The sequence below is a fragment of the Protopterus annectens genome, chromosome 11.part0 (genome assembly GCF_019279795.1).
Source record: "Protopterus annectens isolate FY-2018-M chromosome 11.part0, PAN1.0, whole genome shotgun sequence".
Taxonomy (NCBI): Eukaryota; Metazoa; Chordata; order Ceratodontiformes; family Protopteridae; genus Protopterus; species Protopterus annectens.
Window position 1 is genome coordinate 1,337,175,542 of NC_056745.1, and position 25,796 is coordinate 1,337,201,337.

The 25,796-nt window shown below is 39.8% G+C and overlaps 1 protein-coding gene across 2 annotated transcripts in view; it reads left to right on the forward strand.

Annotated features, from left to right (window-relative positions):
- The window catches only part of LOC122815843 (MOB kinase activator 2-like), a 586,795-nt gene that overhangs the window by 464,251 nt on the left and 96,748 nt on the right, over positions 1–25,796 (forward strand). For both annotated transcript variants that reach the window (XM_044088657.1, XM_044088656.1), the window contains exon 4: positions 14,319–14,415. In XM_044088657.1, coding sequence (XP_043944592.1) covers positions 14,319–14,415 — 97 coding nt within the window. The remainder of the gene's footprint in view (positions 1–14,318; positions 14,416–25,796) is intronic.

The window sequence follows — 25,796 nt, forward strand, 5'->3', positions numbered from 1 at the left end:
CATTGCCCTTTGGCTTATCTACTCTTTCTTCAATCCTTATTTGGACGATTGCCTGACCCAAGGAAGGGGAACTTCTTCATCATTTGCAATATGTGATAGCAGTGCTAAGATGCCTGGGGTATTCAATAAAGTCCAGTCTAGTACCCTCTCAGGACATCTGGGTGTGAGACTGAATACAGCATCCCAGATGGCCTTTTTGACCCCGGACAAACAAAAGAATCTTTCCCTTTACTTCCATCAATTGTCTCATCAGTCAGGCTGACTGCAAGGACAGTCCTTCAAGCCTTGGGGTTCATGGCATCTTGTATTCTGGTGCTTCCAATGCCAAACTGCATATGAGGAAGCTAAATGTATGGACACAGCACTGCCAAGATATGGACACTGTCATTCAGATAATACCTTGCATTCAAAAGGAATTTTGTGGTGGGCTCAGGAATGTCACCTAACAAGGGACTCTCTGTGACCAGATTCTAACGACAGATGCCCTCAGACAAAGCTTGGGGAGCTCATCTAAATGGAAAGTGGATACACTACAACATCTACATATCAACTTGAAGGAGATGTTAGCAGTCCAATTTGCATTAATAGCTTTCAAGTTTACTTCTTCCAGGGCAGGTGTTGGTTCTAACAGACAACACAACTGTCATGTGGTACATCAACAAGCAAGGGGAACACATTCTTATCCTCTATGCAGACAAGCAATGATTTTGTGGGAGACTGCTCTCAGTTTACAGCTAAATCTTCAGGCAACCTTAGCAGATGTGTTGAGCAGACGGCCATTTGGATCCCCCCACAAAATTGGATCCTCTCATGTATTCCAGAAATTGACAGTGTCTTTCTCACTCCTTCAGAAAATAATACGAGGTGTTACAGAAGGAATTTCCAGAAAATTCACCCATTCTTCCCAGTCTTCCAGTTCCATCAGCTTTGGAACTGCCTGCCTTGCTTGGATTACTTTTGAATACTTAGTAATTCTGTACAATTATATATTTTCTATTTATTTATTTATTTTTTTACTCAAGATGAGTTTAAGTTCACTACTACTACTACTTTTGTCTGATCTGATTCATATACAGTGATTAACTAGAGATATATGGACTGAAAATCTTCCACACAGAGACGTTTCTTACACTGTTTTGTTTTTAGACCCATTACACTTGTTTTAGTGGGTTGTTTTGAGACTTCGGGGATACCACGGAGATTACTTGTTTTTTTTGCCTGTAGTTTTTCCTGATAGTTGGCCATCTGCCCCTGAAAAGGCAGATAGGATGTATTAAGTTCCTCAGTCTTTTTAGTTTTATATGCACTTCCCAAAACTGCCCCAGCTGTTATAGCTTTAGTTTATCTTACTGCTGATAAACATTTAGTTAATTGCCATCTTACTCTTTCTGATAAGGATGGAAAATGATTGAAAGGAGTGGGGAAAAAGTGTATGCTTCTACAACTTTGCTTTTCAGAATTTTGAATTGTCAGGCTCATACGTTAAACTTTGCTCGGAATAACTGTGAAGGTATGAGGAATGTTTTATCTGCAGATTCTTGTGAGAAAAAATATACTTTAATTTTGTTACTTCTGTTGTACAAGTCACTATTCATTGTTTACAGTGTATATATGACTCCAGTTTGGCTTTGTCAAGGGAAGATCATGCCTTTTGAACTTGGTCGACTTCTTCGAAACAGTCACCAAGGCCGTTGATGAGGGAAAGGCAGTCCATACAGCCTACCTTGACCTTGCAAAGGCTTTCGACACAATACCCCACTCGGGTATTGTAGAAAAACTTACCAGCTTAAATGTAAACCCATATGTCACAAGATGGGTTGCAAACTGGCTTAAGGACAGAACCCACAGGGTTAGAGTTGCTGGCGCTGTGTCAGACTCCAAGCCGGTCACAAGTGGTGTCCCACAGGGCTCGGTCCTTGGCCCCTATTGTTTGGCATCTACTTCTCAAGTACAGGCCAACATAGGAGGACTTTGACTGCAAACTGGGCGCCATAGTGGAAAGTGCATCAGACATGGATATCCTTCAGAAGGGACTCAAGGAAACAGATAGCTGGTGCCAGAGCCATGGCCTGAAGTTAAGCGCCAAAAATGTATAGTCATACCCTTGGAAAAACAAGGTAACCCCAAGCTACCATATAGGTGGCAATCCACTAAGCACAGAAGGAGGTCAGATCAGGACCTGGGGACCCAGGTTGACAGTGGCCTTTCTTTTGACACTCACATTGCTAAAGTGGTTAGAAAGACCTTCTACATTGCCCACCTGATCATGAAGGATTCACATCCAGATCTAGTGAGGTCATTGTTCCCCTGTACTCTTCACTTATCAGACCAATGATCGAGTACAATGCCCCATTCGGGATGTATCTCACCCGACATCTAGACCCAAAAGTTCCTCACCAAAACGATAAAGGGACTCCAAAATCTGTCATATGCTGCCAGATTGAAGAAACTCCAGCTCTAGTCAGTCGCATACCGTCTGCTCAGAGGTGACATGTGCCTGACATACAAGGCCATGTCCAACCCGAATTAATGGACATGCTCCACCTCAAAAAAATCCAAATCCACCAAAACCACTAGAGCAAGCGACTTAAACCTTACTTGCGGATATAAATAGGACGTGCTGGAGGGATAGATTTATCACTCAGACTCCCTATGCTGTGGAATAAAATCCCGGTCCATGTGAGGCAGAGCACCTCGCTGACTCTGTTCAAGAGAAATCTAGACCTGTGGATGGGAGATCGTAGGTTTACCCCGGGAATCATCTCTGTGTCACTGCTGGACAGAGGCACAACAAACTAATGGGCACAGTATTTTTTCATATAAGGGGTGGCGTAAGCCACAAAAATTTGGGCTAGGCTTATAAATGCCTTAGGGCAGATAGCCTAGTATAAACCTATGAACCTATGAACTTCTTCCAGAGCTATGGCCACTGGTACTCTTTTGAGGGAGCTTATCTTGCTGTGTTCTCAGAACCTCACAAATAATGTTAAAAATAAGATTTTAAATTCTCCTCTGGCTAAAGATTTAGTTTTTGGCGACTTTGCTGCAGAGGTGATCAAAAAGTGTGATGAAAGGGGTAGGGAATCCATTTTTCAGTCCTTTCTTTCCAATGTTTCTAAGGGATTCTTTCACCCCTCATTCAATTTTCGCAAAAACAACATAAACAGTCTCAACAAGATGCAAGTAAATGGACATTTAAGGAGAAGTGGCAAGAATCCTGTAACCTTCCAAACCAAGAACAGTCCAACAAATCATTATGACTATTTAAGGGACTTTGCCCCTTCTCCCATACTGGCAGCCCAGATGTTCTTCGTGTTTCACTGTTGCAGTCATCACATTTGAGTTATCTGCTTGCAGTAGCCCTCAGTCGGCCTGATTATCAAAGTCTTGGATCCTGCGTCGTTTGCTGTCTCATCTTCCGTGACATCAGGTTGTCAAGGGTATAAAGCATACAGCTGACGCCATTACCTCAGTCTTTCTTGCCGTGCAGTACTCAAAGCAGAAGCAGTTTGCAAGTGACGTCTGACTCCTGAAATGTTCGTTTTCAAGTTTCAGAACCAAAGTTTTCAACTAAAGCTAAGTACTCCGTTGGGGAAACTTTTTCTTGCTCTAAACCGATGTCAGTAAAAGTCAGTAATTGTATTTCTTGTGGAAAGCAAATACCTCACAAAGATTTTCATTTGTACTCTATTCCTTGCCTAGGCCCTGACCACGACATACCTCGCTGTCGGTTTTGTGCCTTATTTAAGCAATGAACTATTCGTCATTGGTATATTTATGCTTCTAAATATATTGGTACTCGGTTCAATTATCCAGATATGTCTTTGGTAAGCCATCTGACTACCAACATTCCAAAAAAATGCAAAGATAAAGACAGAGACAGGCCACCTAGGTCCAAAGCTGCCGCCGACGCTTCTCCTAAGCCAGCACCTGTTTGCCGGTACTCGATGAGGTGCTTTCGTAGCCCCTGATGCCCGCTACTTCAGATTCTCAGGCCTCTACTGAGACCCATTCAGAGTCTGGTATGCCACGAGATGCTTCAACTGTGGAATCTGCAGATATCTCTACCTTGGATGGGTCTGGAGCTGCTGTGCAGGCACCGGCTTCTGAGTCTGTATTCAGGCCTACTGACTTGCATATTAAACCAACGCCATCTTCTTCTTCAAGGCCTAAAACTCAAACTATGCCTAGGAAACCGATGCCCAGACTGCATGGTCAGGCCTCTATGCCTAAAAAACAGATAAGAATGGCTGAAGACCTTATTACTTTAATCAGGGGACGCCAACCTTCCCCCTCTAAGAGACTTAGGACTGAATTTGCTTATGATACTTCTGACCAGGATTCTGAAATTTCTGTTTCCTCTGATGACCAGGATTTACCCTTATCTACCTATGAGGATTCTGATGCAGAGGACTTTATTCCCGCCCCCCAGAGGATTTCTCTTTTGGTGAAACCCTGCATACTCTTAGGGAGCACTTTCACTGGGAAAGCCAGGATTACTCTGATTCTAAAAAGAGGCTTAGGGATTTCTTACTCCTGCCCTAGCACAGGCCTTTAGCTATACCTCCTGTACTGGACATTTTTGATGATGCCTTTTCTGAATCTAGCATGGCCCCTGACTCTTTACCTCCTGCTCCCAGAAAACCTGATAGATATTACAGGGTTCCTGACTCTCACAAGTTCCTTTTTAAAAATCCTACTGCGGATCCTGAGACCATTTCACAGGGACCCAAGGGCATCAAGGCTACTACTGCCCCAAATCCTACTCCCTCTGATAGAGACTCCAGGGCACTGGATAGATGGGGTAAGAAAGTATACACTTCTGCAACTTTGGCCATTAGGGCCTTAAACTGCCAGTTTCATGTGTTAAAGTATCAGCAGCATATCATTGGATTGCTTAAACAGAAAATGATGTTGATTCCTGATTTAATGCATTCTGCTGAACAGGTTGGAAAGCATACTTTACAATGTGGTTTTGATTCACTAGAGGCATCTTGCAGGGCTGCTGTCACTGGGTCTGTACTTAGAAGGCATGCTTGGCTTAAGGAGCAATCTTTGCCAGATCATGTTAAAGCTAAATTGCTGGATGCACCTTTAAATCAGGACCACCTGTTTGGCAACAAAGCAGAAGTTGTTCTTAAGAAGATGGAGGAAAAAGCTAAATCTATGCAAACTGTTAAAGATTTCTACAAGTACAACCTCTAAAATTTAGTAGGCATTGGCCTTCTAAGAATTGGTCTTTTCCTGCCTCTTCCAGGCCTCCTTAGTCCAAACCCAGAACTAGCAGAACACCCAGGCTTCAGTCCAAGGGTATGCATGGGACTAAACAGTGGGGGGCTCCCACTTCCAAATCAGGGACTAGTAAGACTCCCTCCTATGTTAAACTGTCTCAATGACAACTTTAAAACTTCCAAGCACTTCTCAACTGACTGCTCCTTTAGGGGAAAAGATTGCTCTGCAGGCAAAAAACTGGGAACTCATTACCCAGGACAAATGGGTGTTAAATATAGTTTCCCAAGGATACAGATTTCACTTCCATATGTTACCAACCCCAAATGGTTAGCCAGACCTACCCCCAAATCAGTGGGCAGAGGCTCAAAAGCAAGTACTCTCTCTTTTAAGCATAAAGGCTATTCAAACTGTACCAGAAGAGGAAAAGGGACAAGGTTTCTACTCAAGACTTTTTTCTGGTACCCAGAAAAGACAACTCTTGTTGTCCTATCCTGGACCTTTCCATATTAAACATCTTTTTGGTGATTCCAAAATTCAAGATGCTAACTCTTCACCAGTTACTTCCTATGCTAGACAAAGATGCCTGGTTGGCAACACTGGATTTAAAAGAAGCCTACCTGCACATCCCAATCAGGGAATCTTGCAGAAGATACCTACGCTTCAAAGCAGGCTACATGCACTATCAGTTCGCTGAACTGCCCTTTGGCTTATCTACTGTGCCCAGGGTATTCACAAAGTGCCTAGCTCCAGTCATTGCATTTTTCAGGCAAATAAATATTCAAATATACCCATACCTGGATGATTGCCTAATTCAGGCAGAAAGACGACATACTTTTGAATCATCTGGCATTTGTACAAAATGTGCTAACTTGTCTGCGGTACACCATAAATGAAAAGAAATCACATCTGGTACCCTGTCAACAAATTATATTCCTGGGAGCAAGCATGAACACAACTTCCCAGATGGCTTTCCTTACGCCAGAGAAACAAATTCATTTGACAACTTACTTCAAACTAATGGCCACAAAAACCCTGCTATCTGCAAGGCAAATTCTGCAAGCCTTGGGTTTCATGGCCTCCTACATTTCACTAATTCCATATGCAAGACTGCATATGAGGAAACTACAGTGGTATCTGAAAAGTCTATGGTATCAATATTCTCAGGATCTAGAAGCAATGATCCCTATCATACATTGCCTACAGTTAAAAGTTCCTTTGGTGGACAGAGGCCTGCCACCTAAACAAGGGACTACCATTCACTCTACCCCCTGCCGCCCAAACCCTAACAGCAGATGCATTAGACTATGCATGGGGGGCTCACCTGGCAGGGAAGTGCATTCAGGGCAAATGGAACCCAAGTCTAATGCACCTGCATATCAATCAAAAAGAAATGTTAGCTGTACAGAATGCTCTGACAGCCTTCAAGGACCACATTCTTCCAGGACAATTAATGGTAAGGACTGACACCACCACTGTTATGTGGTACATAAACAAGCAGGGGGTACCCATTCTTACCCCCTCTGTAGACTAGCCATGGCTCTGTGGAACATAGCCTTGAGCTACCAAGTGCATCTACAGGCTCAATTCTTGCTAGGAAAACTAAATACACTGGCAGATGAACTGAGCAGAAATCTCATGGACCCACATGATTGGAAACTGGAACTAAAGATTTTCAATATGTTGGCAAATAAATGGGAGAGCCCAGATATAAATTCTGTGCAAGGACTCCCCACAAACAAGCTTGGAAAGTGGATGCTCTGTCCTTCAGCTGGAAAAATCTATCAGTTTATGCCTTTCCTCCTCTGCCTCTCCTCTTCAAAGTACTACTAAGGATCAAACAGGACAAACCAAGGACGATACTGATTGCACCAGACTGACCACGCCGACACTGGTACCCCCTCTTGCGCAGTGTCACTGCTGGCTCCATGGCACCTGCCTCAGTCCCCTACCCTGCTGTTACAGCAGGAGAGCCAGATTCTGCACCCTCAGCTTCAAACTCTGACCCTGGCAGCCTGGCTAATTTCCTAATCTCTCCATTACCATCACTCAGTAAACAAGTGTTGGATGTCATTTTGGAGGCAAGGAGGCCTAGTACTAGAAAATCCTGTGCCTAAAAAATGGAAAGGATTATGTGCCTGGAACCAAACTCAAGGGATGGGCACAGCAGCACCCAATTTACCTCAGATTATTCAATACTTAACTGAGATGCTTCACAGGGGCCTTTCTTTTTCCTCTATCAAAATTCACCTCAGCCATTTCAGCTCATTACAACACAGAACCACCCCTCTTCTGTCATCCACTGCTCAAGCAGTTCCTCACAGGGGCCAAAAACTTAAGACCACCCAGGAGAGCCCCAACTCCAGCCTGGGATCTTAACTTTGTATTGGAAAAACTCACTGTTCTTCCTTTTGAGCCAGCTGCAAGTGCAGAGTTAAAATTTATTTCTTGGAAAACAGCCTTCCTTTTAGCAATTACTTCAGCAAGAAGGTTATCTGAACTACAGGCTCTTATGGCAGTGAAGCCTTTCATCTGTCCTGCAGACAGGGTGTCCCTCAGGACCAGTCCCTCCTTCATGCCCAAGGTGGTATCCAGTGTGGCTCTTAATCAGTCCATTCATTTGCCAACCTTCTTTTCTAATCCACAGAACAAAGAGGAAAGGATCCTGCACGCCTTAGATGTGCACAGACAACTTAGGTTTTACTTGGACAGGACTAAACCTCAAAGACAACTTAGGTTTTACTTGGACAGGACTAAACCTCAAAGGAAATCTGAACAACTGTTGGGGGCATTTGCTGCAGGGGCAGAGGGGAAGGCTATTTCAAAGCAAACCATTTCTAAATGGATAGGCCATTGCATTCATTTCTGCTATAAGCATCATGGAAAACCTATCCCACAGGGGACAAGACCCCATTCAACCAGGGCGGCATCTACCTCTATAGCCTTTCTCAGAGGTGTACATAAAAGGGACATCCTAGAAGCTGCTACCTGGAGTTCTGTACATACTTTCACCAAGCATTAGCATTTACCAATTTTCTCTAAATCCAGATTTGGCTTTGCCACTGCAGTCTTGCAGGGTCTTATAGCTGGTCCTCATGCTATTTAATTGCCTCCTCCCAGCCTTGGGAATCTACCCAAATGTGATGACTGCAACAGTGAAACACAAAGAAACATAGTTCAGTTGTGTACACTTACCATAAATGTAGATGTTCGAGTGTATTCACTGTTGCAGTCCTGGTTACTCTCCCTCCAGCCCCCTGACATATTTAGGCTATACCTTTACTGTCCTTTACTATGCCTAAAAGCTTTTTGGTGTATTTGCTTTTTTTTGGAGGTGTAACCTTGTATGCTTCCCATTAGGGGGGCACCTGACATCTGGGACAAGAAAAACTGAGGTAATGTCATCGGCTGCATGCTTTATACCCCTGACTACCTAACATCATGGAAGATGAGACAGCAACTGATGCAGGACCCAAGACTTTGATAATCGGGCTGACTGAGGGCTACTGCAAACAGATAACTTAAATGTGATGACTGCAACAATGAATACACTCGAACATCTACATTTATGGTAAGTGTACACAACTGTACTATTCCCTTCCAGGAAGTCTGAATCTCCTCTTTTTGGCAATAGTTTCAGCCAAATGGGTTCTGAAGATCATTCATCAAAGTTACAGATGACAGTGGGAGAGCATTCCTCTTTTGTGGGGGGGGGGGGGTTGGTAATCCCTCGTCCAAGACCAGATCAGACTTTTATTTCCACCTGTCCTTCAGCACATGCTGTCTCAGTGTGTGATAGAATCAATTCCTCCTTCACAGATGGGGAAAGGTTTTTTATTCCAGGATGTTTTTAGTGACAAATAAAGAAAATGTTTGGTAACTAGTTCTGGATCTTTCTTTCCTAAATTTGTTTGTCATTGTGCCAAAATTTAAAATGAAGTCACTTTAAAATCTGTTACCTATTCTTCCTCATTTGCCTCCACTATGAACAATCAGCTGGCAAGATTCTTCTCCAGGACTCCATGCAAGATGGGCTGGAAGGTAGATGCTTTTTTTCTTGGACAGGAATGTTTCTGTATGCTTTCACACCACTTCCACTGATATCCAGGGTACTTCTGAAGATTCAGAAGAAATCTCCCAAGATCATTCTGACCCAAGCAACCATGGTTCTCTCTTCTCTTCTTTTGGATATGGCCAGGAGCAATTACCACAAGCTTTCTCACAGACTAGATCTACTCATGCAAGAACAGAATGGTGTTTGATACACCCGATCCCAATCAACTTCAGTTGCCTGCCTGGATGATGGGTTCTTAATTCCCTTTAAGCACCTATTTACTGAGGATACATAGCAGGTACTAATGGAGGCAAGAAGGCCTGCTACTACAAAATCATAAATTAGTAAATGGAAATGGTTTTCTAGTTGGTACCAACAACATAATCAACATCCATTCAAGGCTTGTTCTCTCTGATCTTAAAATACTTGTGTAAGTTACTAACTTCTGGCATTTCTTACTCCTCCGTCAAGGTTCATGTATCATTTCAGCATGTCTGTTCATGGATCTTCCTCTTTCAATGCATTCCCATGTCAAAATGATTTTGAAAGGGTTCTTGAATAAGTGCGGCTTCCTCCTTGGAATCTTAATTTTGTGTTAAAAAAGAAACCAAGTCTTGCTCCACTTGAACCAGCTAACCTGGCTGACTTGAGGTTGGTAACATGGAAAATAGTTTTCCTGATTGCTCTGACCAGTGCAAGAGGAGAATCTGAGTTGCAAACTCTTGCAAGCTCTTATGGTAAGTCAACCGTATCTCATTTTCCACAGAGACCATGTTTGAGACCCGATCCTTTTTATATGCCTAAAATGTTATCTAAGTTTACTTTGTCAAGCTATCCATCTCCCCATTTTCTTTCCTGACCCTAGAAATGAGGGAGAAAGGATACTCCATACCTTTGATATCCGCAAAAAACTCTGGTAATATCTCGACAGAACTAAATATTTCAGATCTTGGGATCAATTGCTAATTTTGTGTGATTATTAGAAGAAGGAACAACTTATCAAAATAGATAATTTCCAAATGGTTAAGGCTAATTGTCTTTTTTTATACTCACCCCAGCAAAACTATTCCAGGCAGGGGCAAGGCCTTGGCTTCATCTATAGCTTTGTGGACTGGGTTGGATTCTAGAAGTATTCTAAAAGCTGCAACTTGGTCCCTTGTACAGAACACACTATAAGCTTGATTCCTTCTCCAGGTCTAGATCAGGCTTTGCTAGGGCCGTTCTCCAGCTGCTCCTGGACTGTTCTCCTTCCACATCCCAAATGTAGTAAGCTAAGGTAATGTAGCAATATAGCTAAGACAACTGCAGCAATGATCAGTATGATGAACATAGTACAGTTGTTTAAGTCAACTTACCACAACAGTAAATGTTTGAATGATCATTGCTGCAGTAGCGGCTCCCTCCCTCCATCCCCTCGTTTTGTGGTGTATTGTTCATGCCAGGTTGAGGACATTAATTTTTTGTTGTTCCTAGCTCAACCTCTCACTCTGTCTCTCTGTTGGCATGAATGCTCTGAAAGGCGTGGTGCCCAAACCTGTCTTTTTAGTCTGCTCTGCTTGAGCTGACTGACAGTTTGGTGCATGGAATGTGCCCTGAAGCTTTGAAAGCTGTCCGGCTGTTTTATCCTGTGCAGGGTATAACTCATATACCTAAGGCTACTGCATCAGTTACCATTCAAAGATTTACTGTTATGCTTAGTTTACTCATCAACTGTACTTTACTGTTGTTCATTTTTTTCTGCCATATTTGCTAATCATGGCTTTTTAAGAGGCTCATGTAATATGGGAAATGGATGTGATGATTTAATTAATTCAGTTTTTATTTATTTATTTTTTAATTGCTTTTTTCATGCATAGCCACAGTAATAAGTGAAAACAATGCCTGCTGTTTTGTCCCCCTCCCATCAGCTGTTTGTTTTTTCCATCTGTGCTTCATGGCAATTTAAACTGCTGACATGAAACCATGAACTTGTTTTTATCAGAATGTCTTTGTATATTAATATTTTGTTGGAGAGTGTTCTGTCTCCAGCAGTATATCATTTAATGTTCTGTACATTTTCTAACACTCTAGATTCACCCCTATATTAGCTGTTTTTGCTGTTATGTTAATAGAATATCATCTATTTTAAGCCTTCATCAGCTATTGCATATTTGCACGTTATTGATGTGTAAAACTGCTGTGTAGTTGCTATTTTTTCATGAGGCAGAATGTGACTTACAGTGGTTGAAAAGGGCAAATTCATCTTACCTGCTTAAGAAAAGATTAAATAAATAAAGCTCTGTATTAGGTCAACATATGTAGTACTCGTATTACCATACATGTTTGTTTTGTTCTGTTATATTCCTGTTTTATTATTTCTCTACTCACCCCAGTCTCCTCTGTAAAATAAATGATTCAAGAGTGTTCACTAGGCCTGCCATGTCACCAAGTAAATCCAAATAGTTATGTATGGTGTTATGTTTATGCATTTTTAAATATTTAGTTGCGCTCAGCAGACAGTTATTCCACATAGTCCAGTGGCCTTGGTCATAGTTACTAAAGGTCCCTGGTGTGCAGTGCATTTATGTAGTTAAATTAAAAACCAAATAAAGTGCATTTGGTTGGTTAATAAATGAATGAACCAAAAATACATATCCTATGTATTTGTATTTGCTGGTATGCTGCTAAACCACAGCTGTATGATGACAGCATCAACTAGCTTCTGGGTATTGCTTGGATTTATTTTAATTTTGTCAGAAGCCACAAGGCATTCATCCTGTTTCCATATTTAAATGGTTATGTGTATTACTACTGCAAGGTTATATAATGTGTTGCAAGTCATTGTGCCATTACTATAAGGCACCCTTTCTACAAACTATTTTCAGGGTTACTAATAGTCTCAGAGCACTGTACCAAGAATACATCTTTATGTCTTGCCTTGATATTTGAGCTCTCTTCTTCCACAATTGTGTCCCCTGCTATTGGCTCTTATACTGTGTGCCATATGCCTGCTCGTAAGCTATCCATTATTGGAGGCCATAGAATGCATAATATTAGGCACAAACCAATATGTATGACTGTGCCAGTGTAGAGGGAGGCAGAAGCAAGGAGCAAAAAGTTGATAATGAGCCATAAAGCACACTGACTCTCACAAACATAGGCTGTGCAGATAATAAATTATGGTTGTGTTCACTTTCTCAGCCTGAGGAAAAACAAATCTCTATGAACTGATTGACAGATCTTCACTGTAGACTGTACTGTCTTTTGAGCTGATTAAACCCATCTTTATTTCACTTCTGCCTCTCCATCCCACTGTCCCTCACTGACGACACTCTCATGATTACTAGTACAATGACATGCTTGGGGGTTGGTATAATGGTTAAGGTGTTTGACTCTCAGACACAAGGTACAGTGTTTGATTCTCACCTTTGGAAGGGAAATTTGCTAGGCTTAGAATGGCTTATTAAGGCAGCTCGCCTAGTAATGGATATAGCTATGAACATTTGTCTAGTCAAAGTTCGAAGTCCTATGGACCATCCTCAAATGTATTAATTCTTTTCTACGTTTGCATCTACCCCTTTTTGCCTAGCTAAAACTGCAGTGACTGTTATACAGGGACAATGAATAAACGGACTGCTCCCGTAACTATGTGCAGAAATATACTATAAGAGCATTCCATATCATAGTGGAGGTATAAATGTCAAATGGATTCTGAGTTATTAGCCAACAATTTCTTAACAGTACCGATGAATGAAATCAGACAAAAGATAATGCATGGCCTTACCTCTACAGGTGTACAGAAACAAAGAAAAATATTAGGCAGCCAATGTTTTACTAAGGGTAACATTATCTGAGTTGGAGTTCATTAGATGATGAGCATGTAAAAACATGCCTGAGGTGACTGGAAGCAAACACACATTGCACAGGCTAATCCCTGTCACTGGGCTATTCAATCACTCTCCAGCCACAGAGAAACAGTGGCTGTGACTAACGTAAGTAAGGGTAATATGCACTTATAAACAGCAGATTCTGGTGGTTTAAAATGCCTTTTCTAGTACTCACATGGATCTTATTTCTTAGTAATTTCTTCCACATTTAATGCTACTTATTTACATGACACAGTTTGTTAATAAGTCTTTATTAACTAATCCAGGAAACTTGTACAAGCCGTAAGATGTTACAGAAGGTTACCAATATTGTTTATCATACTACATCATTTTGATAGCTAGACAACATTTGTTCTTTTATCAGTTGGCTGTGGTTGGGTTTCATCCACTTATGAGGACTGAGGAAGGTGTTTTTAGTTCACTAAGCATATACTCTGCGTGATATTGCTATCTACCTGAATATAAGTACTTTTGTAAATCCTTATATGTTGATTTAGCATGTAGATTTCATAAAGTCACAATATGACTCTACCTTGCCATTCAGTTGTGTTTTCTGCTTATCAGTACTGAAAACAGTGTGGTAGTTATTGCATTCATCTGGTGCATTTCTTTGTTGTATATCATGTTTATATATTTTTATAATTAATAAAACTAAATTGGAAGGATAATTTTTCATATTTATATATTGTTTTGGGACATCTTTTTGTGGCCTTTTCCTTTTTGTAGCTCTTTTAAGTAGATAAATATTCAATAATTTATCAGCACTAAATGAAAAGGTAAATTTTCATTTGTTTCACTGCTGAGAATGGGCTACTTTTCAGGGTTTGCATATGAGTAAACAAGGGAGGAGGGTCTGCAATAGTTAATGTGCATTTAAATATTTCTGTATTTAGTTATACCTAAGCTTATCAGCCATTATATGATTCACTTATTTTAATACACAGAGGAAAGCCATTCCTGCTTCAGCCTAGTGGATGGAACACTGAAAATGTAGTACTTGTATAGGGATCTCCTCACTAATCAGTTATGGTACATTTTGGGTATTGGTTAGAAATATTGACAGGGGAACAGCTAAATTAGATCAAGGCTCCAAGGAAGTGACAGAAAATTAGAATTGTTTAACACACTAGTGATGGAAAACTAACATTTTCTTTCTTAATTTTGTGCAGCAATTGCCTTTTTCAAGATGGTCAATGTGTTTTATGGGGCTATGTCTGAATTCTGTACAGCCAGAAGTTGTCCAACTGCCAGTGCACCTGGAGACAGGTAAGTAAGCAAATTAGGAAAAAGCACACTAATGGTAGTAATGTAATTATAAAGGTATTTCTACACCCATTATTTAGATGCTGTCTTCAATCATATAACATCATCTTCATAATTTTTGTTCTACACCCAAGAGCCTTTAGCTTTCCCACAGGTTTTGGTATTTTCACTGTCTTGCTTTGGCATGCAGCTGAATGGATTTCCCTTTGCTTTTCATACAAAGTTGTCATCATGAGGCCAAGTAAGACCCACACAGTATTGGGAGTGGTAGAACCAGGCTTTGGGTGCGTGTTCCATGCCTTACAATATCTTATGTGAACTTAATAATATAAGCTACCACAGCAGAACATTTAGTATGTTTAGCCATATCCTAAAGATACTTTACAGTCCCCCTGCAGCTCATATTCTGTGACTGCTTAGTTTGTCTTTCCCTATGACCAGCACTGTCTATGGGGTGGAAAAATATGCAAAATTGCTGGACCTATTTGTTTGTTTTCTATAACCTCTTCCTTAACTTCAGGACTCTGGTCCAGGTTAATCGCTTGTTTTACACCTTCAGTGTCCTAGTGTTTCCCCACATAGCCTTTGTATGAATGGAATGCGAGGGCTGGATGACCAGGATCACAGTAGTATTATGTGGACTTGTTAACATATGACCTTTTTCTTTAAGGGAGACAGTATACAGTTTGCCCATGCCAATGTGTATTCATGCTACCACAAGCACACTTTATACATACAATATCCACTGGCTCTCCTATCACTTTAATACTGCTTGTTTATCTACTGATCTCCATTGTAGAAAGTATGAGTATCACTGGTGCCCTAGTGATGTGTTACTGTTTACTAATCCCCCCCCAAAAAAACTGGCACACCAGGAAGCTAATCAAGTTACTGATGGGACCCCTTTTCTCTTTTCAGAGAACAGTCCAGGCTTATGTTGTTGTGTCCCATGGAAAAAAAAAATACATGAAAAATGGCAAATGTCTATTACAGAAGAAATGTTTTCAAGTTTTGTAACTTTCCTGTAAATCCTGCATCTCAAATGGAAACAAATAAAATTCTAAACAGCCTCATTTTATTTAGTAAAAAGTAACAATGTCTTTTGCAGTAGTTGAACTTAGTTTGTCATACAGAATTTAATAGTTCAGAAAGAAATGTCCCAGTTTAGGGGTTTGAAAAGGTACTGGCTGTAAAGCCACTGATATGACACACAGGAGTTTTTCTTCTGCATCACTAAGCCAGATTATTTCCCACCATCAGCCTCTCGAATGCTAAAAATCTGTTACAGACGTAATGTTAAGCAAAAAGGCGCAAGTCAATAATATCCAAAATATTCACAGTAATAATTTTACTTCAGACATAGAGGAAATGCTTAATATTTTTAAAAAAGTTCATGAGAATCAATAAATAATTACAAAATTGACAAGTATTTAAAGAAAAATATTATTAATAAACTTAATAACCAACAAATACCTCTAGTGAATAAGCCTATTACCCTAATAGAAGTTAAAGAAGCTTTTAAAAAAGGGAAAAGTGGTAAAGAGCCAGGGTTAGATGGTTCAAGTATGGAATGGCATTGTCTGCTACTGTTAAATATTTGGAATTACTGAGTGAGATTTTCAGTATAATTCAGAGTGACAAAATAATTTCTCCCTTGTGGAAATGTTCTATAATCTCACCTATACTTAAACAAGGAAAGGATAATAACATAGTTTCCTCATATGGACCTATTTCATTATTAAATGTCGACTATAAACTATTTACTTCCATCATCACTACAAGATTAAGAGATATAGTAGATTAATTAAGATCTAACAGGATTTATCTAAATGTATGATCATATTAAAACCATAGTAGCTATCTTACATTTAGCAAAAGGAATGAACAATACATTGGCCCTAATTAGCTTAGCTATCGAGAGGGACTTTGATTCTGTAGATTGGAAATACTTGTTTAAAACTTTAAAACCATTTGCATTTCCAGAACAATTTATTGGAATATTAAAAAACCTGTATAGAGACTCCAAAGCATATATCAAAATTGGATCTTACATTTCTCAAGAATTCACTTTAAACAACGGCACAAAGCAATGGTATTCCTTGTCCCTCTGGTTTTTGCATTACTTATCAAACCCTTGGCCACTAGTATAAGAAGCAATGAAAAAAAATTGATGGATTCTCAATTAACAAGGATTATCAATCTAAAACGTGCCTTTTTGCAGATGAATATCAATTATTCAGTTGTGGAAATAGATGAAGAAAATTGAAAAATTCTAGATAATAAGTTTAAAGATGCATATAAATATAATTGGGAAGGAAAAGAACTATATCATCTAGCAATAAAAATATATCACGATGTGAGTATAATAATTTTGAAAAAATAATTGAAGTGTTACTTCTTATTAAAAAATGGAGTGATATATATATATATATATATATATATATATATATATATATATATATATATATATATATATTGCATTCAAAAGCTTTAATACTTGAGAAAAAAACTTTTAATGAAAATGGAAAAAAATGTTAACTTCATTCTTGTAATATCCTAAAAAGCGAAGAATTGCTTAAAGAAGTCATAAAATTATTGGAGTACAGTGGTATTAGCTTCCCAGATGTAGAATCTTCTTGGATTGCTGCAAAATTTAACTTTATTATACTTTGCATAGACTTGTCTTACAGTAGTCAATGGAACACCATTCAGGACCAGATTTGGCTAAATTCTTACAAATTTATCAAATATGATAAATTAGAAATATGTAACAACATTTTCTTCTGGTTAAGAAAATTTACCTTAGAAGGAAACGCATTTCAATCTGTGTATATGAAATCAATTCTTAAAACAGTTAATAAATGTTTTTTTTTAAACTCCATTAATAACAAAATGGATTTTTTTGTGCTTTGCCATTCCACAGACCTCGAGATTTAAGGAAACTCAGAACAATGTTAAAATTAATTTACTAAAAAGGAATGGATTAGTATTATGGTCTGATTGCTTTGGAAAAGGAAAAACTAACTTTCCACAATATTTAATGAAAGATTATAAGTTGGATGAATCTGGTAACCAGTTAATATTATCTGTCAGTAAGAAATTAAATATGTAGACAATGAGTGAGGAGGAATAGAACACTATTCCCCCAATACATATATATGAATATATAAGTGTTATCATCAAGGATTAATTTTCTACAAAGGAAGCCTATCCAAGTTATTTAAGTGCATTATAAATAATTGTTGATGCAACTGCGGTGGTGGTGCTGTGGTAGCGTTGTCGCCTCATAGCAAGACGTTGTCCCTTTCGATTCTCAGCTAGAGCATCTTCTGTGTGGAGGCATACGTGAATGGGGCATGCCTTCATTGAAGGTTGTGCATCAGGGCTGGTAACCCACTATGTAAAAATCCACTACCGATCATTAGCGGACAGGCGTTCAGCTGTGGCGACCCCTAACCAGGAAAAGCCGAAAGACACAAACAAATAAATAATTGTTGATGCAAAATTATGGAACTTTTTAGTTAGCAGTGGACTAAGTGACTCAGTAGATGGTAAGAAAAAACTTTTGTCACTTAAATCAGTTATTCAAACTTCTCAAGGTTTATACTGGAAATTTTTTATGTGGAAGTACATGCATAGATTTTTTTTTTTTACTCCTTGTAAAATCTTCATGTTTGGTAAAATGACTTATTCAATCTTTTGGAAATGTAGTAAAGATGTAAAACCTGATTGGACACACATGTTTATGAACTGTGAAAAATTAAATATATATTAAGAGATAGGTATGTTTTAAGGGTTTATGGCTTGATAATTGTTCTTTAACTAGATCAATAATACTAATTAATGTTCTACTTCCTTTATCTGTAAAAGACAAACAACAATTGTTCTGGAGTCTCCTGGGGCTAGCTAGAAAACTTATTACAAAAACAATTGGAAATCAAATTCAGTCCTTACTGTGATGGTCCCCACTGTGGGCCAGTAATCAAGGAGCCTGAATCCTCACCACTGACACTGGAGAGAGATGTACACTTGTAATACAAATGGATACACTTAGTATTTCCAGATGCAGACCTCTCTGCATCAAGCACAATTTCCCTTAAGAGCACACAGGGAACACACTCAGTCTAGGGTCTGGGTTTCTCTCTCTCTCTCTCTCTCCCCAGGTCCCCAGTAAGGCTCCCCACTGGCACAGCTGTAGAGTTAAGTCCTTAGCCGATTGTCCAAGCCAAGTCCTTCAGCACTCTTTCTGTGAAACCAGTGTTTCATGTCACTGCTCCAAGTGGCTGACACACACACACACACACACACACACACACACACACACACACACACACACACACACACACACACACACACACACACAGTAAAATTAATATTAATACAGATAATGTTGACTAAACAGCCAGGATTTCAGGAGTGGCCACAGTGTCACCAATAGATATAAGTACTCTCAAAGGTTGAAATATTTTCTAAAGGACCAGCCACACTGAAAAGTTTAAATATATTTAATAATAAATAATAAAGAAACATGAAAATACTAAATATCTATTTACAGTAAACAATAAACACCAGAGTTGTAGTCACAGGAAATATTAAAAATAACACAGCAGGAACCTCTGCCCTTACAGTCACTCTGTCCAAGGGAACATCTTTACATACTAGCAGCTGTGGCTCACCCTCAGGCACACTGCTACAGGGTAGCTCCCTCCCTGAAATAGCCAACTCACCAGTCCTGGCTTTAGGTGTGGGGTCTGTCTGGGTCACCCCAGGCTGCCACACTCACATGCCAGTCTCTAAGCCTGACTGTGTGTAACAGCATGCACACAGGATACTGCATTGTCAAAATCATTCCCTGTCAAGACATCCGCAGGGATATCCTCAAACACACCTACTGGCTTGCTTCCTTTTCCACCCTCCCAGTCAAGGTAAACCCGGACCAAAAGCATTTTAAATGGGGTACCTCATAAAGCTCTGACTGGAGTGGACCAGGATACTGCATTGTCAAAATCATTCCCTGTCAAGACATCCGCAGGGATATCCTCAAACACACCTACTGGCTTGCTTCCTTTTCCACCCTCCCAGTCAAGGTAAACCCGGACCAAAAGCATTTTAAATGGGGTACCTCATAAAGCTCTGACTGGAGTGGACTGCCCAATCAAGTACTGTTCCTCTCTAACCACTGCAGGCTTCATAATGGTTATGTCAGACGCTGTGTCTCTCTTAGTAGTGGCCTGTTTTCCATCCACTAAGATAGAATGTAACTTCTTATAATAGTTTGGTACCCCTGTTATCTCCAGACAACCTACCACTGGCATACTGTTATTCCCACTTGCTGGCTTCCCCACCTTTTGTCCCTTAACTTGCCTTCATGGATATCTGTATGATATGTGGCCTCACTGGTTACATTTAAAACATTTAACCCTTGATTCTGGCCATGTACCTGAACTAGTGGCTTTCCCTGTTACTGGTGGACTCTATTATGGTGGTTTAGGCTGCCCACCATGGGTTCCCTTATATCGATGTGCAGCACTGGGTATCCCTTACTTGTGCTGTAATGCCCTGCTTGCTAAGTACAGATCCCCCTTTTATCCCAGCTCATTTGCAGGATTACATTCTTGGTCTCCCAACCAGATTCTCATATCCTCAAGCAAAGTGCTAAGGGCTTGTTCCCTCACCAAAACATCTGCCAGCCCTTCAAAGGTGGTGACCAGGCACCCAGTCACCCACTCACCCACCTATGAAAATAAGTGCTTAATGCAGCAGTATAACCACACACACTTTCATCTGCCTTGCGTCTATGCCCACAAAACTTTTTTTTGTAAGCTTCAGGTGTTAACTTAAAACATTCAAGTAAACATTTATTTTTCATAGTTTAAACATTCAATATCAGACAATTTAGAAATTGTAGTTACAGCTTTACCATGGAGAAAGGGGATCAGGAACTGTACTGAGAGCCCTTGGTCAACATTATACTATTTACATACCCTTTCAAATATGCGGTGGTGGTGCTGCGGTAGCATTGTTGCCTCATAGCAAGACGTTGCCCCGTTTGATTCTCAGCTAGAGCGTCTTATGTGTGGAGGTATACGTGAATGGGGCATGCCTTAGTTGAAGGTTGTGCATCAGGGCTGGTAACCCAGTGCATAAAAATCCACTACCAATCATTAGCAGACCGGAGTTCCGCTGTGGCGGCCCCTAACCAGGAAAAGCCGAAAGACACAAACAAACATACCCTTTCAAATATATAAATAAAACTAGCAAAATTATCAACTCTGTAAACTGTGGAAGAAATTTACTGAACTTTGTTGATTTTGGGGTTCAGTTATTCCCTTCCCCATTACCTCCATGACCCTGGTGAATAGTCAGCATCTCCCTCTCATGTCATTGCTGCTTCTCATTTTCTTCAGCCTACAAATGCCGCAATCTCTCGTTCTCTTTGACCTCCAAACACCACAGTCTCTTCTTTTTTCTTCATCCTCCAAATGCTACAGTCTCTGCTGGTTCTAGTTCCAAACATTTAGCCTTCAGTTCAAGTCTCTCTAACTCCAGACAGATTTTTAAGTCCTCTGAGGAAAAGGTGAACTGTCCTGTTTCTGAGGGCTGCAAATTTCCATCATCTGACTGGTTATCCTCCTGGTTGACAGTCTGAGCTGTGACTAAGGCTGAAATAATTTCCTCTTTAGTCAGGTTAGCATACAGCAGTCCTTTGACTTCACACACCTTGGCCAACTGGTTCTTTGTCAGCTTGCCATAATCCTCGCTGGCATTTATGCCTGCTTTCCCTGACTAAATTAACAAAAAATAAATACAACTGTTGTGAAATGAAGCTCTGGATGTTTAACTTGTGGCTGCTTGAGCGTACACCCACCTTTAGTGACAGCTGCCTACAGGCTACAGAAGTTCAATTAGCATCCACACCATTGCTCACCAAGGCAAGGCAAGATGAGGTAGGTGAGGGATCCCTTCTATGTCAGGTTCCAAGAAACAGACTGTTGTGAGACTTCATTCTCATCTAGTATTAAAACATTATTTCTGTACAGAATGACATCACATGCATTTGGTCATCTGACTTCTGGTTCCCATGCAACTCCCCATTGCTAGAAGCTGTCAGGATTTATCACTTAGTTGTCAATAATATACACACAGCCATGCTAATATCTGCTGCAGCTACTGGATGTCATAAAATAATTTCAAACCTCCACCTTTTCAGAGTAGCAATTAGTTCACTCCAATGACAATGCAGGAAGCTTCCTAGTACAGACTTTTTGTCTCTGGCTACATTCAGAACTATGAGATAACATCTTTATGGCCTAGGTCCAGTAATTTAATTTTCTCACTATTTCTCAAAGTCAAGTGGATTGAGATTAACCTCTTCTCTTCCAGCATCCTCTGTTACAATATATACATGTAAACTGTTAAAATAACGCATGTACATTTCTTTTTTGCCCAGAAGGGCACTGTTGAAACATTTTTAACATAAACAACTTTACAAACACATTTTTCAACACAAGCATCTGTACAAATCAGTTTAATATACAAATGACATATAATTCTTTACAAAATTCCAAGTAGCTGTGCTGATATATGTTACACATCCACTGCCGTACTTCTCCTGTCATAGCTTGCAGTACTTCTTGTCGTCATACCTACATTCAAAGAATTTTTAAATTTAATAGCAATACTATGTAAAACTGAAAAAAATGATCAGAATAAGATCTGTAAATCATACTAACATGTTTAGTGGTTGGGATAGCCTTGAAATGCTGCTATTGAAATACTATGGCTCTTAATGTGTTAATTGTATAAGATTAGCTTGATGATTCAATATATTCCTAGCATTGTGTAACAGTATGTGATGTTGAATTTCTTCCTTTCTGTGTGTATGCTGTAAATATGTTAAGTTAATAAAAATGTTCTTAAAAGAAGCAGCTAAGAATCTGTTGATAACAAATTGTTGCATTCCAAATAACTGCTATATAGCCTTAATTTATATTTTTCTGAAGTATTACTGTCAAGTGCCCATGTAAATTAAATACAAGTAGGAGGCCATCTAGCTGAAACAAATAGTCACAAATCATGCTACTGTACAAGTTAGAAGTACATTGCTATGGCTACAGTTTGCAAGATAAGCGACAAATACTTAGAAACTTTTTCATTTAAATAATAATTTCCAAAACATAATTACCAATGATTTATATCTATTTAAATACTTCTCAACAGCAAGCATTTTAAGTTCATTTAAAATAATGGATGGTATTCAAAGAAGTTAGCTCTATTGTGCTTAATAGAGCTGCACTGTTGTTGTCTTGTAGTGCCCCAGAGTTAACTAACAATTCAGAGACATGTAAAATTTCCTAGTAGCAAAAGCTCATTAGCAGTTTACATATCTCTGAAACAAGTGCAATGCAGTTGGGACAACTGTGTTTAGTATTTCCTCTGCCAGCTGTCACATAGAAGCCTGCTCATATCTGTGCATGCTTAGACACAGAGGTACGACATGTAGACAAACATTATTTAACCTGCTGTGGTGCTAACAGATCTGTTGCGGCCATAGACAGTAGTGGGTGTACACTGTAAAAGTACTTTGCTAAGTCCATATTGCTTTGCTCCCAAATAGTATGGTAGAGCTTGCCTTTGAATTATTCTGTCTTACTATTTCAATCACAGTGTACAGCTATGGAGCAGAGCACATGGATAATTTTGCATTAGCACTACCCTCCTAGACTGCCGCATTTGTATCTGGCGTTCTCCAGCAAACTGCTACATTACTACTTCCTGGGAGCTTCATACACAGTAGTGCTACAAAGGCCTTTGAGTAAATTCTGTGTAATTCACTGAGAAGTCCTGTTAGAAATGTGTTTGCCAAGTTTGCCATGTATTTCTGAGTACCCATAGCAGACTAGTTTGGTTCTAAATTACAGTATTTCAAGGTTTCTGACCAGTATGGTGATGGTTTGGGCTTTTGCCCATTCATCTTGTATGCTTTCATGATTCTTTTCCTTAACTTCATGTTATTAGCATCTAAAGTGCATCTGCATGTACTATTGTATTGTTTTCTACTGTTTGTCTATATTGTATTTAGCCACATATAAAAGATTTAACCTGTTTACTTCCTATTACTCCAGTCCCCTTTGTTACCTCCAGTACTTCTTATGCAAAAATGCCATACCTTCTCCCAAATATATTTTATATTTCTACAATCAAAATTATCTGTCTCCCTTAGGAGAATTATATCTCTAGCATTTTATATCCATATTTTTCCCTAAACATTTTTAAAGGACTTAAAATCTACTTAAGTAATTATCAGTTCTGTTGATTCCAAGTATTTGTCATTTTTTTCTGCAAGAAGATATGTCTATCCCATATGTTTCCATTGTCTGTAATTTTTACACCAATATTTTAATTTATCAAATAATTCATATGCAACATTTGTACATTTCTTTTGAATAATTCAGCACAAAATATTGCACCTCTACCTCTTCCATCAATGTTCCATTTCTTCCAAAGTGCAACTTTTCAAGGGGCAATCTTGCTTACTACTAGTAATGTTTATACTGCCTGCCACATTGTTGGTAATTAATAAATATGCCTGTGTGCATAGCTATGTCAGACAATTGTCATCAAATTTTAATGCTTTAAGTTCAAGCATAAATTCATAGTTGATTGGGTCAGTTATTTTTCTGATGTCAAATAAAATTATGTCTGCAAGAGTATCATTTTTCCCATTCCAGCTTCTTCACTTCAATGGAGTTCAGGAAGTTTGCACTGTAACTGCCAATGGGCAGAGCCTAAGCATTTTGATAGAATCAAATTATGTCCTCACATTTCAAACAAATGTTCATATCTCTAGAACCATAAGGGTTATGAAAAAAAATATAAATGACAAACCCTTCAGCACAAACTATTTTTATAGTGGTAGTATTCTTTAGGTTCTAGGTCTTGAACCAAATTTTATAAGTCACAGTAAACACAGTCCCCCGGATTCTCTATGCCCTGCATGGCGTGCATGATTAGTGCAGGAGCTCTAGCAGGCAATATGTCTGCCGTGCGAAACAGGAACAGCCTGCAGGGGCGTGCATGAGAGCTCCTGCACTAGTCATGCACGGACTAAGCCCTGGTATGCAAATCACCTAATTTTCAGGAGAAATCCATGCAAATGAGGTGCTTTTGCAATCCAGGAAGCTTGCAATAGTCCGTGCAAGACAAGTGCTATCTGCAGAAATGTACTCTGTTAGTAACCGAGTACATTTCTGCAAAGTCCGAAACGGAGCTATGACAGCTCCAAATAAAGGCTGCATATCATTGAAGAAGCATGTCAGTGGCCAAGTGTAAGGCCATTGGCACTGCAAACAATAAACCGAAAATAAAAAAACTTTTATTTTTTCTATTGTCGATCTCAGCTGTTAAAGCATAGGGCAGCGGCATGAAAACAGGATCGGGGGGGGGGGTAATGAAATAAACCTAAAATAAACATTCTAACTAAAATCACTATTCTGCCATGCAAGTCAATGGCAGGCAGAAGACAACCTGGCCAGTGAGTAATGGTTGCCAAGAGGGGAGGCTCAGTGTGAGACATGTAACTATGCAATAGCAGGAAATCCTATGCAAGTGAGGGGAAGGATAGTAAATCCCAGTTTTCCCCAGCATGTGAGGCAGGTCCCAACAGTGTAAGAGTATGAATAGCTGGGTGCAAGACTAAGATATAGGTGACATCATGGGGGTGTGTGTCAGGCATACTGTAAGCGGATTGGAGCCCTGTGGCTCAGGATTGCTCCTAGCTCAGCATAGCTAAGCTAGGGAGTGTGTCTAAACCTGCCTAGCACTCATTACAAAGCCTAAACAGGTGTGCATGCTGCAAGTAAACCAGGAAATAGCAGCTCTGCACATTTGAGCACTCTGTTTGTGCAGCGCACCCCTGGCCTTAAACAGGAAGGCAATGGGAAGGGAAAACAGCTGTAGGAAGGTAATCAAGGAGAACTAAGTTAGCTGGCAGGTGAAATGTATCAGAATCAGCCAATTACACAGGCAGCAGACCAGCCCAGCACACCACTATAAACTATGCAAAGAGTTTTCCCCCTTGTTTTTTTCCTAAAAACTCTGCACCACCAGTGTATACAAATGGGGAAATTTTACAAAACGAAAGCAAAACAAAAAATGTTAGGGGCTGCTTTTGCTATCATAAACCAGCATGTGCAAGAGGCTGAGGGTGGTGAGGATGTGAATGCTGCTGACCAACCCACAGTGAGGAAATGGAGAAGAGTGTACAGACCCAGGGTAACCTACCAAGGGCTACATGAGCTAGAGATAGTGGAGTGCTATAGGGTGGACAGGGACCTCCTACAGCAAATTGTTGAGCTGTGCCGGCCACGCCTTACACACAGAAC